The sequence below is a fragment of the Limulus polyphemus genome, unplaced genomic scaffold (genome assembly GCF_000517525.1).
Source record: "Limulus polyphemus unplaced genomic scaffold, Limulus_polyphemus-2.1.2 Scaffold2938, whole genome shotgun sequence".
Classification (NCBI taxonomy): domain Eukaryota; kingdom Metazoa; phylum Arthropoda; class Merostomata; order Xiphosura; family Limulidae; genus Limulus; species Limulus polyphemus.
In genome coordinates, this window is record NW_013668548.1 from 60,805 (window position 1) to 74,906 (window position 14,102).

At 34.6% G+C, this 14,102-nt stretch overlaps 1 protein-coding gene across 3 annotated transcripts in view; it reads left to right on the top strand.

Annotated features, from left to right (window-relative positions):
- The window catches only part of LOC106468259 (Krueppel homolog 1-like), a 49,731-nt gene that overhangs the window by 23,900 nt on the left and 11,729 nt on the right, over positions 1-14,102 (top strand). For 2 of the 3 annotated variants that reach the window (XM_022396595.1, XM_022396596.1), the window contains exon 2: positions 958-5,255. In XM_022396595.1, coding sequence (XP_022252303.1) covers positions 1,112-3,025 — 1,914 coding nt within the window. In that variant the 5' untranslated portion in view covers positions 958-1,111 and the 3' untranslated portion in view covers positions 3,026-5,255. Of the gene's footprint in view, positions 1-957; positions 5,256-14,102 lie in introns of those variants that run through there. The other variant, XR_002612600.1, reaches the window with a different exon arrangement.

Below are 14,102 nucleotides of genomic sequence, written 5' to 3' on the forward strand. Positions count from 1 at the left end.
TACGTACTTCTGAGTCGTGTATGTATGTCTATACTTAGCTAAGTTACTCGTATACGTACTTCTGAGTCGTGTATGTATGTCTATACTTAGCTAGATTACTTGTATACGTACTTCTGAGTCGTGTATGTATGTCTATACTTGGATCTTTTACGGTGAACATTTTTAAAAATCAAATCATCATTATGTACAGCAGTGATTGGTATAATTTTTCCTACACTTAAACATTACATGTAATTCATCTACAGCATCTAACATGAACTTGATAATTGGACTGCGACACCATCGTCATTAATTACCAACTTAGAATGGGTGCCAACGCTCACAACAATTACCCCTATGCTAAAAACCCTTTATCATCAAAAAGTGGAATTCACTGTTTAATAAAGAAAATTGAGCAATTCTGTTAGTTTTCAATGTCGAAAAGAACATAATGTTGTTTACTATAGAAGTTTTTTTCCTTTTTAAAAGAGGTGCATGTATGTTTCTTATAGTTGTTGTTCGGTTGCATTCGTGTAAGTTCGTTGCTTGAAAGTGAAAGAATTCATTGCATTCAAAATTATTAATTTTGATATTTTATGTGATAGAATAAGACTTGAACTGTTTACTATGTTGTATACACATCTACAGAACCCGTTACTGAGGGCTGAAAATAAGTCATAAAATACTTTGTTCGAATAATTGTGTAATAGGTATCAAAATGTGTCTTAGAATAATAGTGTCATATGGATAAAGAGAGAAAGTTAAAACATGTATAAATACCATTGAGACTTGATTTAGTAAGAACATAGTTTTATATTTCTTGGTTACTGCTATTTTTTGTCAATAATAATCTTTGATAGTGATGATACGTGTGTAATTGCAGTCTTTTGATATGGTATGTATAAGAAAAATGATTTGTAAAGCCAAGTTTTTAGATTCAGTAGTCACTTTATCTATTTATTTGATTTTGTTTTTCAGATCATGATCTTGACCATGTTAGATACCTGGACATCATTAAACCATGATAAACACCTAAGACAAAACAGTTTGAAGACTGGAAGGGCCACAGAACAAACTTGAAAAGCTACCAACCACACAATATCGCCTTTAATTCTCAAGAGTTCAGGATTTCATGAACAGCAACCCTCCAACTAGCACCATGCAGAACAGTACTTATCCCTGGGTGGCTCCAACATCCCTTAGCCACAAAAGCTGGCCTCCTGGATACCAGGCCAGTTTAACTGACCTCTTTCTTAAGAAAAACCCCCTTCACTTTGGAACAGGTATTTCACAGTTAGCTGCAGCATCAAGCTACATAGAAAAAATGTCCTCTTTTAATGAGCACTCTCAGAAGTGCCCTCACCCAGATGCAAAGGATAAACCCTACCCTTGTGAGGTTTGTCAACAATACTTCTCACTATACAGTAGCCTGAAGTCTGACGGGGCTTGCAGTAGTAGTAGCTCCTGCAGCATGTCTACTCACCCTAGTATCAGCCGACCACTGAGTGCCCCACCTGAGCGGAAACAGCTGCCACCAACATCACAGTCACCAACTTCAGCTGCACAAAGTTCCAGCCATCCTCAGCAGTCTCCTCTTGCCCTTCTTCCACCTCCTCCACCACCACTACCTTTACAAATGCCTGACAGATCGCAGACTAACCATGTAGACTCGCCAATGAACCAACAGCAAACCCGTCGGCCTCGGCCAGCACCAACCAAGCAGTTCTTGTGCCCCGTTTGTCACAAGTACTTCACCCAAAAAGGAAATCTAAAAACCCACATGATGATTCACACAGGAGAGAAACCTTATGGCTGCCAGGTGTGTGGTAAAAGGTTCACCCAGAAAGGCAATGTAGACACACACATGAAGATTCATACAGGAGAGAAGGAGTTCTCGTGTGACACTTGTGGCAAGAGCTTCACCCAAAAAGGAAACCTGAAAACGCACATACGGAGTGTGCACACAAAAGAAAAACCATTTGCGTGTGGAGTTTGTGGGAAATGTTTTTCTCAGCGTGGAAATATGCATACTCATGTGAGAACCCATAACAAGGATGATCGTTTCCCTTGCACTATGTGTGGAAAGACATTTTCACAAAAAGGAAACTTAAAAACTCACATGCAGCGTCATACAGGTCAGCTGCCTTCTCGTCGCTACGGTTCTCGTGGTGGTTCACGTTCCTGCTCCAATGGATCCCGCCCAATAATCCAAGGTTCCCGTTCAAACATAAATCAATTCTCGTCTTACTCAGTTCATGGCTCCTCTCCAGCTCCACCTACTTCTGGATCTCCACAAACTCACTCTCCTTCTCTGAACCCTATTAATCTTGGTAAATCTTCTCAATCTCTAAATAACCCACCTAGGCCTACACCAAGCCCTTTTCAAAGTGTTACTAAAACAACACAAGAATCACATTCCCAATCGGTTCCTCCTCGCAGTTCTCCTCTTCCTCAGGTATCTGCAAACACCTCCTTAGGAGGGGTTCATAGAACTCCCTCATCCACACAACCATCCTCTGTCTCTAGCCCATCACCTCCTGGCATGTTGAGCCATCCAGCATATCCCCACCAGCCATCTCCGACTCTCGCACCTCCTTCAGAATGTATGATCCACCCCGTGATGCATAGTCCTCCTGTCAACAATTCTCAGATGACTCACATCAAGAGTCCGTCTCCATGTGGCACTCCTGGCCAGTTGCAGTTCTCTGAACAAGAGAGTCGGCCCTTCTACTCTGCTCCGCCCACCCCAGTTCCAGCTCCACTGGCTCATTCCCCAAGATGGCTCCCTCATGGCTATCAGAGACACTACAGTAGCTTTCAGCCCCCATCGTCTATGAGCTCCTATGGTCCAATCTCTCAACACCCCACTCCTCTTTCACGTCTTGCTCTTCTCAGCTCAAATGCAATGGCTTATCATCATACCCTTGGAAGTCCTCTTTCGGAAGACAAACAGAACACCAACAATCTTGGGTTGTCAGGTCATCACATGTCAGATGACCATTTCCATTCATCAACAAGCCCCGACTTTTCTCAGTTGCTCGATTGATAAAAGTGACCAAGCATTGTTTGTAAGAAAGACAGTGACTTTTTAAATAGAATATTGGCTGAAAACAGTTGGCATTAGTCATATCTTTGGAAGTATCCAGAGCAAGCATCTGATTTAAAAACTACTTAATATAAGTGAGTTATGAATTGATATGCAAGATGACAGTTTGAAGTAATGAATATTTCTGATCCTAAATAAATCTCGGTCAAGTTGTGTTTCACTCGGCACAAGCTACTCAAGGAGGTTGATCCATTCCCAAGTGAAAGAAGTATACTACACACAGTGTGCATTTATCATCCATGTGGAAAGTTCTTACATTTCCTCATCTCTGCAGATCACATAGAACTTAAATACAACTTTCTTTCTTTTTTTTTTCTAACACATTATAAATTATGATGATGAAACACTTTTTGCCACTACTTGTATCCATATACAATGGCCTGATGTGAATTCGCTTGGTGTTTTATTATTGGAAAAATCATACAGGATGCAGGCATTGGTGCTTTTGTTTGAAATGTGATAACAAAACCTAAGCTTAAAGGTGATGTATTTGATAACATCCTTATTCTCCATTTACTGAAAGTTATGGTCATTTTTTGGAAGCTGGTGAGAGATGTTAACTATTTAATGATGGGTGCTGAATGTACGTGATATGATAAAATTCATCAGTGTGTTTGTAGAACAAGTATTTGTATTATGTACTTATTACTAATCCATTTTGATAAGTCTTTAATTGAATAAGGCAGCTTGAGGTTGAGATTAAAAAAATCTAAGATAATTTTTATTTGAACTTTGAAAATGGAGGTTCTTGGAATAACTTTTAAGAAGAACTGTTTTGTTTGTTTTTTTTCCTTGGTTTTGTTTTACATACTGGGAGTAATTTTGTTGCCCCCAAAAATTATCATATTGCCTGTTATAAATTATTATTTTGCACATGTACAAGCACTTGTACCTCTAAAGAAAGGTGCCAGTTTTACTGTTCATTTGTATATATCCAGAATGTTATTATGATGCAGGTTTTCATTGTTGGTTGCTTTTAAAGAAATTGATGATTGAAAAATTTTATAGACAATTGTTGTGTTTGTATGAAAGTGTGTTTGTTCTTTCAGAAATGAAGCTCAAGTTTGTTGAAAAATGAAAAAGGTTAGAGGTCGTGGAGTGTGTGTGTGTTGCATGGTATAGTTAAATTTCTGACCATCATTTAATCTTAAGTTTGTTTCTTTGTTTTTGGAGGAAAATGTTTAAAGCACTTTAATTCTGCCATCTTTGTATTTTACTGGTAATTTTTTGCATTTATTTCAAGTTAAAATGATCAGATGTACTTATAAGACTTTTTCAAACAGCTGTTTAGAGTTAATGTGTGTGTGATTAGAACAGTTGCTGAATCAATCTCTTAATGTGAGCGTGCTCAGAAGTGGCCTAGTGGTTACGTGTCAAACTGTGAACCTGAGGGTCCAATGTTTGTCACAAAAAAAAATCATGTTCCCCACCTTGAGGTGTTAGATATGTTATAAAGGTGATGGTCAAATCCCACTGTTTGATTTGAGAAGCCCAATAATTGGTGGTGGATGTTATTGACTAGCTACCTTCCCTCTAGTCTATCAGCTCAAAATTAGGGACAGATACCACTTGTGTAGCTTTGCATGAATATTCAAAAACAAACTTAACATGTATATGTTAACATTACTCTTTTGTAGCTAAAATTACAACAACATGCATAATTGTAACATTTGATGATAATCTTCTTGAGGATGTAGCTGTTTCATGCATATGTCAGTATATTTTCTTTGAAATACAAGGCAGCATACTTCAAGTTATATTTAGATTAATTTAGCAGCTAGTCAAACACTTCAACAATTACAAAATCATACACACAAACTTATAGATGTTTCAAAATATCTGACCTTTAGGAACCAGGATAGTAGCCTAAGCAAGGGGGGTTGGTTCATCCCCCACCTTGACCAAGAAAAAGGTTAGATCCATTTTTCGATTGTATTTTAGACAAAAATAAATTACATACACACATTCTAATTTGTGCAATTTAATGGTGACAATATTTTGAAGGTGAACCAATCATGCAATCTTTTCTGTGCAATGTAGAATTATCTAAAGCCCATGGAAATGTCCAGCACCAGCCATCTCAGTATCTGAGAGCCTACTTGCAAGTATTTGTTCAAACATCGGAAATCTTAGGGTCTTATGGTGATACACAAATAATAAATTTCCCAGAAAAAAAAAGATACTTTAATAAAAAAAAATTTGAAACTTATGGTTATTTCCAAACATTTTTTTTTGTTATGCAATATGTTTTATTTGTTATTTCAGAGTTATTATCTTAAAACTTTTTTTCTAGAATCTGTATCATTCATATCTGGTTTTCTGTAGATAGTCTTAAAACAATAGATACATGTAGAACTGCAGTTATTTGGCAAGCTGAAATAAAACTTGAGAAATACAGGAAACATAATTTTATGCACAGCTAAGTAATTAATTTTTAACAGTCATCAAGCAGTGTTGAAAGTTCTCACTGACAAAATGATATTTTGATTGTTTAAACTTCAAACCGAAACACACTGTTTTATTAGTGTCATCTTGCCATGTTTGAGTTAGCTTACTTATTTAACTTCAAACCCAAACACACTGTTTTATTAGTGTCATCTTGCCATGTTTGAGTTAGCTTACTTGTTTAAACTTCAAACCCAAACACGCAGTTTTATTAGTGTCATCTTGGCATGTTTGAGTTAGCTTACTTGTTTAACTTCAAACCCAAACACGCTGTTTTATTAGTGTCATCTTGGCATGTTTGAGTTAGCTTACTTGTTTAACTTCAAACCCAAACACGCTGTTTTATTAGTGTCATCTTGGCATGTTTGAGTTAGCTTACTTGTTTAACTTCAAACCCAAACACACTGTTTTATTAGTGTCATCTTGGCATGTTTGAGTTAGCTTACTTTTCACACATACAACTGTAATTAGCAGGTATGTGAATTGTTGGTATTGACTGAATTTTGTCAGAACTGTTTGTTTTTCCTGTTATTTTTATGTTACTGTCCACTTGCAAGTAGACTCTTGACACAAACATGGCATAATACTGCACTATAGTATTTAACTGCATCAAAACCTTTTTAAAAGATAGAACTATGTAAAATAATGTTGAAAGTGGGATTAATTCCCTTTAAATATGAACACATTGTCTGTCCTAAAGATTAAGTCAGTGCCTAGATCTTATATTGAGGGTTTCTGTGTATTTAAATGCAAAACATTAGTAAAACAACCTACATGGGTATAGCAAATGTAAGTTTTAGAACCTAAACTGTTCTTTTTATACTAAAAGAATATATTTATGTTTGATAGTTCAAAGAGTGTTATCTTACTGATACCAGAAGGTCTTGAATTGGAGTTCAAACATAGACTTTCGTGTTGATCGTTTCGTATGTAGCATTTGTAAGAAGGTTTGAGATTCTGTTTTAAATGTGTATGTGGCAGAAGTGGTTTTGATGTATACCTTATAATTCGTTTCTCAGTTAAGTTGCTTTTATTAGAAATATATATAGTTTTATGTGACTACTTTTGGTCATAAACTTTGTAAATTATTGAAGTTACACATATATTATTGGCAAACATAACAGTTATTTCAATTTAGATATTGTTATTTGAATTATTTATACAGTCACATTCATTGCATTAACACACGATTATATTAATTTTAAAAAACAAATTCCACTTTTAAAAAAAGAACTATCTTTGATTGATTTAACACTTATATTTCCAGCTGAATTCTGATTTACATTACCATGTTTAAAAATGGAGATTTATCATTGGATTGATTAACTTACTAGAACGTCTGAATGCAATTTTCTATTGTTTATACAAGTTGTTGCTAAGTGGTGTTGAAATCATTGCTGGGATCTTTCTTGAGAAACTGTATATAAATGTTTGACAGGTACCTTGGCGGTAAAATCTTGTTTTATTAACACGTTTGATTGTTAAGTGACCGAGTTTTTGTAACTTTAGATAATGATTGACAGAATTTCCTCATGTAGTTTGTATTCTAGAAGGAGAATCTCTTAGTGTTGGAAATACTACTTGAAAGCTAGGTTAGTCCTATTTGAGGAGTTGCTTGTGTTAGTCCTAATCTAAGGTTTGAAGTTACAGCTATGTATTGTTAGATTAGTGTTTAATGGATGAAATTTTATACTTCAGCTGCTTTGTAAGAAGTCAAAGGTTACATGATCGTCAGTGTTTTATAAATGTAAGGCTTCTAGTAGATATTATTTTTGTAGTTTGGATACTCCTGTCGTAGAAAAGTCATTTGGTAAGTTGTGTAGCCATAAAGCTGGCACGTTGAAAGGTGAGAGATGAAATTTAGAAATCATCATAGTTTTTTAAATTGTGTGTTGTGTGGAAAGCAGGTACGAGTTTTAACCTTAAAATTTAACACGTCCTCTCGGTGGCTGTTCATATTCTTAGTCTAATTTTTGGTGCATTTGAAATTTATTTTATAAAAATTGGTATATTATGACATTGTAAAAAGTGATTTCTGGTTTCGTTCTAATCATTGGAAACTTTGTTAGTTCTTTTTTTTTCTAAAATTCATTATTCAGATTCCATTACAAAATACTGAATGTTTATTATAAGGTTAGACACATAAATGATACAATTTAAGAATTTTGTTTGGTACAAAGATCCTTCTTGAAGTCACCATCAGTAAATGTACCTTTATTTCCATTTGTGATCTTGTACTAGAACTTTTTTATTACTGAAGGTTAAAAACTTATTGCTGTTCACATTTGCAAATCCATTTCATTGTCATTTGTCAAAGTTGATGATCTGTACTACAACTGAAGTTCCAAGTTATATTGTTTGGAGAAGTTCTTCAAAATATCTCTGATAATTTCTAGCGTAAAAAACCACTACACTAATGCTTAATTATTTGGTGAAATATTTAAAGTAATTGAGCGTATCAAACTCAAGAGGAATAAACGTCTGTATAAAAGTTGAATGTAAGAAGTTATACTCTTGCAAATTTTTCAAGGTTCCAGTTGGTTTCACTGTGAAGCATGTGGTACAGAGTAGATAAGGATCCTGTATTGTGGCCACAGTCCATCATCGATAATAATATCTCATTATTGAAATCTGATATATTGTTGTTGTTTTTTTCATTCATTTAGTAGGTTATTGATATAGAAATACTTAGGTGCATGTAGTATCAACGCATTGTTGACTAGCTGGATTATTTTTAATATTACTACTAGTATAATGAAACTAGAGTAATAACCTTAAGGTGCTGAATGGTTCCTGTAGTTCATGCTGAATTTTTACTCATTGATAGTTGATACATTTTATTGTGGAGAAGTGGACAGCAGTAAATCTTTTACAGTTTGTGAGACAGCAGGGTACTGATCTCACAACTCAACAGTACATTTTGATCCAGAAATTTACTATGGCACCAGTCAAACAAAGGACTGTATACAACACAGAATAGTTTAAATTTTTTATTCCTATTTCCTTGTTTTAAAGGTCCATTTTTAGAAGTTTTACCACTAGTGTCTCATTTAAGATAATTAGCCTATAAATCAACCAATAGGTTAATGACTTAAAAAAGAATTATTAAGATTCATGTAAAGAAAACCTGGTATTAGCAAATCATGTTATTTCACAAATACTTATACATTTCAATAGATGGCACTAGTTGTCAAAATTACTATAGTTTTTCAAAGCAGTTACTGGTTCTTTTAAATATATAATACTACGTTACCTGTAGTCAACTTGTTGCATTAAAGAGGCTGCAGACTCGTTTATCCAGTCTTCACTGTAATGTGTGAAAAATAGTACTCAACACCGAACAGGGCTTACTTGTACCTCTCATCAAACTTTTTATAATTGATCAGTTAGAACTTTTATTCATTTGTAATAAATGTACAGAAGATACAAAATAACAGGAGAAGGGTACAAGTGTAGTGGAAGTTTAAGCAACAGCCTGACTACAGGTAAAGTATAATCATCCAAATGATTGTGAGAATTTGCTCATGGTTGAAATATCCTCCCAGTACCATTGAAAAGAACCAGCTCTGGGGCTCAAATGGCGAATTTCAACTATTTCCTGTGTTTTACAAAAGAATTTATTAGTACATGTCACGTAGGGAGGCCGTTGTGTTTTTTGTTTTTTTATGAATCTCGAGTTAATTTGGTGCATTATTAAGTAGCAGATTTTCATATATATATATAAATATATACATATAATAAATGTGTGTATGTATGATAGCGGTGTTCCTGTTTCTATATTCTCCTTAAACATAAGCATATATTTTATTTTGTTGTTTTAAGTGGTTCCTATTACAAAATGTAAAGAAGTTTATATAGTCACTTTTTATCAAATGCTTTTGTGTTTGTTTATCATTTACATTCAACATGGTAAAACCATGAAAAAAATTGTGTTGATTTGTATCCCTATGAACTGTTTATTTGTTTGGTTCATTTAAAAAAAATATTTGGTATTTATGTTTTAAAAATAAGCATACATGGTGTTATATTGTAGTAATTTTTGTATTATTTTGTTGAATAAGGTGTCAGTTGCTAACTTTAATGTAATTAAATGCATCTGGGCAGCACTAGAAGGTATATTGATTAGATACAAATTAATAGTGGTATTTTGATTACGATTATCAGCGCTGAAACAAGTAAGCTGATAAAAATAATGAATTACCGACATACCTGGTTATATAAATAAGGTGTTTAAACCCTAATATTTAAGATAAAATTGCAGTGGCTGCTCTGTGTTTCTCTCTGTGATATTAGGTATCACAATCATTGGTTACGAACCAATTAGATTGTTTTGTTTTTGTCATGTGATGGTGTTTGGTGACGTATGCAAACAATGTTCAATAATCGCTTTTATTTTCGTTCCTGTTATTGGTTTCAGAAGTTATTAGTAACGTAAGTTCCTTAAAAACATATACTGTATTACTTCGACACAAAGCTCTGTATACTGTTTTTTCAAACCAAACAGCAGTTTTGTGGTTTAGCTTGTGTACTTTTTGTCAGTTTTGTTATGGCGCATGCGTTAAACGTTTTATGCATAGCATATGTTTTTATTACTATTTTGGTGATGTTTTATTGTTTGAAATGTAATCGTAATTTACCAGTCAGAAAGGGATATTGGTTCATTGAATTTTTGGTCTCAGTGTTGCCATTTTTTTAACTTTTTTTTAATAATGTTACGAAAATATTTACGTACAAGGTTTAACACGAGTCGAATTGGAGAACGCTTGTAATTATTTTGTTCTGATTTTTTTTTTTTTTATGTGTTGAATTTTTATTAGTCATTTATTTTGATTGTATACAAAAAATTCAAACACAATTCCAAAGAAAATTTTAAGAAATCTGGCCTTTTTCTTTTCATGTGGAAATGGAAGGTAACTACAACAAAAGGATAAAAATAATATCTAAAAAATAAAAGTATTTATACAATTGTTGAAATTAAAGCGTTGCCACTTAAAACGTGAAATTCCTTTTAGTTTAAGAAAAAAAATAACGTTTAGCCATGTTTTAAAGGCCATAATCACCGAGCATGTTACTTTGATTATATACCCTTGCTTGCTGTAAATTTTTTTACCTGGACTTGCTAACTTCCCACGCTTTGTAAAGAAATTAGATAATAAAGCTTTTGCTTTACCATATCGTATGTCTTTTATTAAATTTTTTCCTTCCACCGGCTCAGCGGTAAGTATCGCAAGCCATTAACGCTAAAATTGGGTTTCGAGACCTGCAGTGGGTAGAGCACAAATAGCCCATTGTGTAACTCCATGCTTAATAAAACAAACAAAATAAGGTGATGGACTGGGCGTGGGCTTGTGGTCGACGTACCCGAGGATTAGCTGTTGACAGAATCAACAGTTAATATAAATATTAATTGTTGCACTGTAGTTGTCGTCCTTGATGTCCAAAATGTCTTCGACTAAGTCCGTCATGGTTGGATAAAAAATATAAATCTAAAAGTGCTCGCACTATATATAAGATATCCTGAATAACAGATCTGTTCAAATTGAAGTGGAGTGCCTCAATATGCCCTCATCAGCCTCTTCTTCTGTATCTTATGTTAGTTATCTTGACCTACCATATAATATCACATACGCTCCCTAGTTTGCGGATGACATTGCAATATTGGGTTACTTGAAACGTCCAGTACAAGAAGCCAAACACAACGTTAACTAAATCAAACCTTAGTAATTAACCCTCGCAAAACTCGGTTCATAGTTTAAAAAAAACTAGGCAAGAGACTTCCCCTACTGGATCAGCGGTAAGTGTGGAGGCTTATAACACTAGAAACTGGGTTTCGATACTCGCGGTGGGCACACAGCATAGATAGTCTATTGTGTAGCTTTGCGCTTAACAACAAAGAGACTGAAAAAAAAAACAGGTGCACAACAAAATATAAGTCATAGGTACTGAAATTCCTCGGTGTTACTACAACAGATTAACATGGAACAAACACATTACTAATATCATAGATAAAGCCATATCTCGACTGAATGTCCTAAAAGCTTTAAATATATTACAAGTCAATACAAAACTAGCAATATACAAAACGCTTGTACGTTCATCTATTGAATACGGCTATATAACACTTCCTCCAACTACAAAGACCCCAAAGCAAAGCGATCCGAATAATTACCTAAACTACTGATATATATTTATTATCAAATAACTGCACCGATTATTTACCCTACGAAGAAAAACTACTTTAAAAAAGTGATATATATATATACAAACGAACAACCCCTTCCTTTCATCTACTAAGTAACAATGCTCCTCTCACCGTACGACTTGTGTCATCAACAATATAATCCGGAACCTTGATGGCAAAGAATCCTCTTGCTATACGACTTGTGTCATCAGGAAAGTGGTTGCTAAGACTCCTCTCACCGTATGACTTGTGTCATCAACAATATAATCCGGAACCTTGATGGCAAAGAATCCTCTTGCTATACGACTTGTGTAATCACAAACCGTTTTTTTTTTATGAGAAATGTGATAATAACGTTCTAGGTATTGTGACCATTACAGAAGAAGGACAAAATTTAGTCTTGAGTAGTATCCCCTAGGGGTGCCTACAGCCCTAAGTGACTATTGTAGACAGTTGTATTACCTATGAAGGGTGTAATCCACTGTCTGAAAAAATGAAGATCCACGTCTAAAAGCACGAAATAATGAAAGTTCGACAAAAAAAAACACTGAGCCTTGAAAATGTCACTTGACAAGAGATTCAAATCGATCCCTATGAAAGGTTACTCCACGCCTCCCTCTTCTCTCCCAACTCCTATCAGCAGTTCACCTTACTACTCTTTCTACATCTATTTTTTAATTTCAAAAATCTAGTTGTTGTTTTTTTTATCAATTCCTTGGTGGATGAATCCTTGTCCCTGAACATCCTTGGGGGAACCTTCCACCCCAATATTCCTACACTCCTTTCTTTTCTTTGGCTGAAAGACCTCGTCTGTACTGTATATAGCAGATGTAATATGGTTGACATATTACGCCCATGCAGAAGTTATTAATATTAATAATCTGCCCCTCCCAGTGGTAACTCTAGAAATCGGGGTTCGATAACCATGGTTGGCACAGCACAGTTAGCTCGTTGTGTAGCTTTGTGTTTAACTGCGAACAAACTTATTGATAATTCATGAACTGTCGTATTAATTGAAATACTAATCTAGTTTTCGTAATTACATCATTTAGTATAAAATTAAACTTACACACTACGGGTTATTTTTACCATGGCCGCTGCAGGGATTGAACTTCGAGTTTTATCGCTATAAGCCCGAGACCTTAATAATAATAATAGGAATATTTTTAAACTAAATAGATTATTAACCATCATTTTCAACACAATGTAAAAGTTTTAACACAGTGTCTCGCACTGCAAAAGTTTTAACACAGTGTCTCACAATGTAAAAGTTTCAACACGATACATTATTTCAGATTATTTAAATTAATATATATAACGAAAGCATTGATCTCGCACAACGTTTTATTTCAGAAATTACTTCAGATTTTTTTCCTTCTAATGTATTATTGTTGGGTTCATTTTTAATGTTTTAATTTATTTGTTTGCTAGAGGGAGCTGTTAACATAATGATGGCACAAGAAAATAGAAAGTTAATAAAGTAGTCCTAGTATGTTCGTGAATGATAATGATCGAGAGATTTTGTGAAATATCTAGAAACAAGGATACATTATAAATACGAGAAACATTGAGTCAGTTTTCAGTTAGTTCAGTGATTGATAAGTGAAGTTCAGTACACGGATCAGTGTTAGTTTTTGCATATATTCAGTTTCTTCGATCAGCCGTGAAATTGTTGTACGTTAATTGTAGTCCCATCAGTAAGTAAATTTTCTGACGTAAGTGAAAACGTTACTCGTGAACTTAGGCCTACAACTTTGTACAAGTGATAATAGCGTACTTTGAGGTCGAAATAAACTAATTTGTTATAGATATTTGGAGTGGACTTCACATTATTTTCACCCATTAATTTAAAAGAATCCCTCCAATGAAAGAACATGTTACAACAGTATATAGTGAAAGCACTGATTCTATATGACGCTTCATTTCATAAATTATATGTTGCATATCTGATATATAAGACTAGAGAGAAGGCAGCTAGTCATCACCACCCGCCGCCAACTCTTGGGCTACTCGTTTACCAACGAATAGTGGGATTGACCGTCATATTTTAACTTCTCATGGCTGAAAAGGCAGCATGTTTGGTGGGACGGGGAGTCGAACCCGCAGATTGTGAGTCGAGCGCCCTAACCACCTGGCTGTGCCACACCCACACTCTAAAATCCGGAGTTAGATTCCCCGCGGTGGCTTTGCGTTAAACAATCAAACCTGATATATATCTCTGTATATATATATATATTGTTGCGTCATCGAGATCACGTGACAATTCTCACGCCCTTTTGTTTCTAGAACTATCCTGTATCTTGGCGAATGCTCTAGTATTTACTAGATAGGGTAGGCTGGTATATAAAAGAGGGGAATGTAATGTGTGTGTAGATAGTGAGTAATTGAACT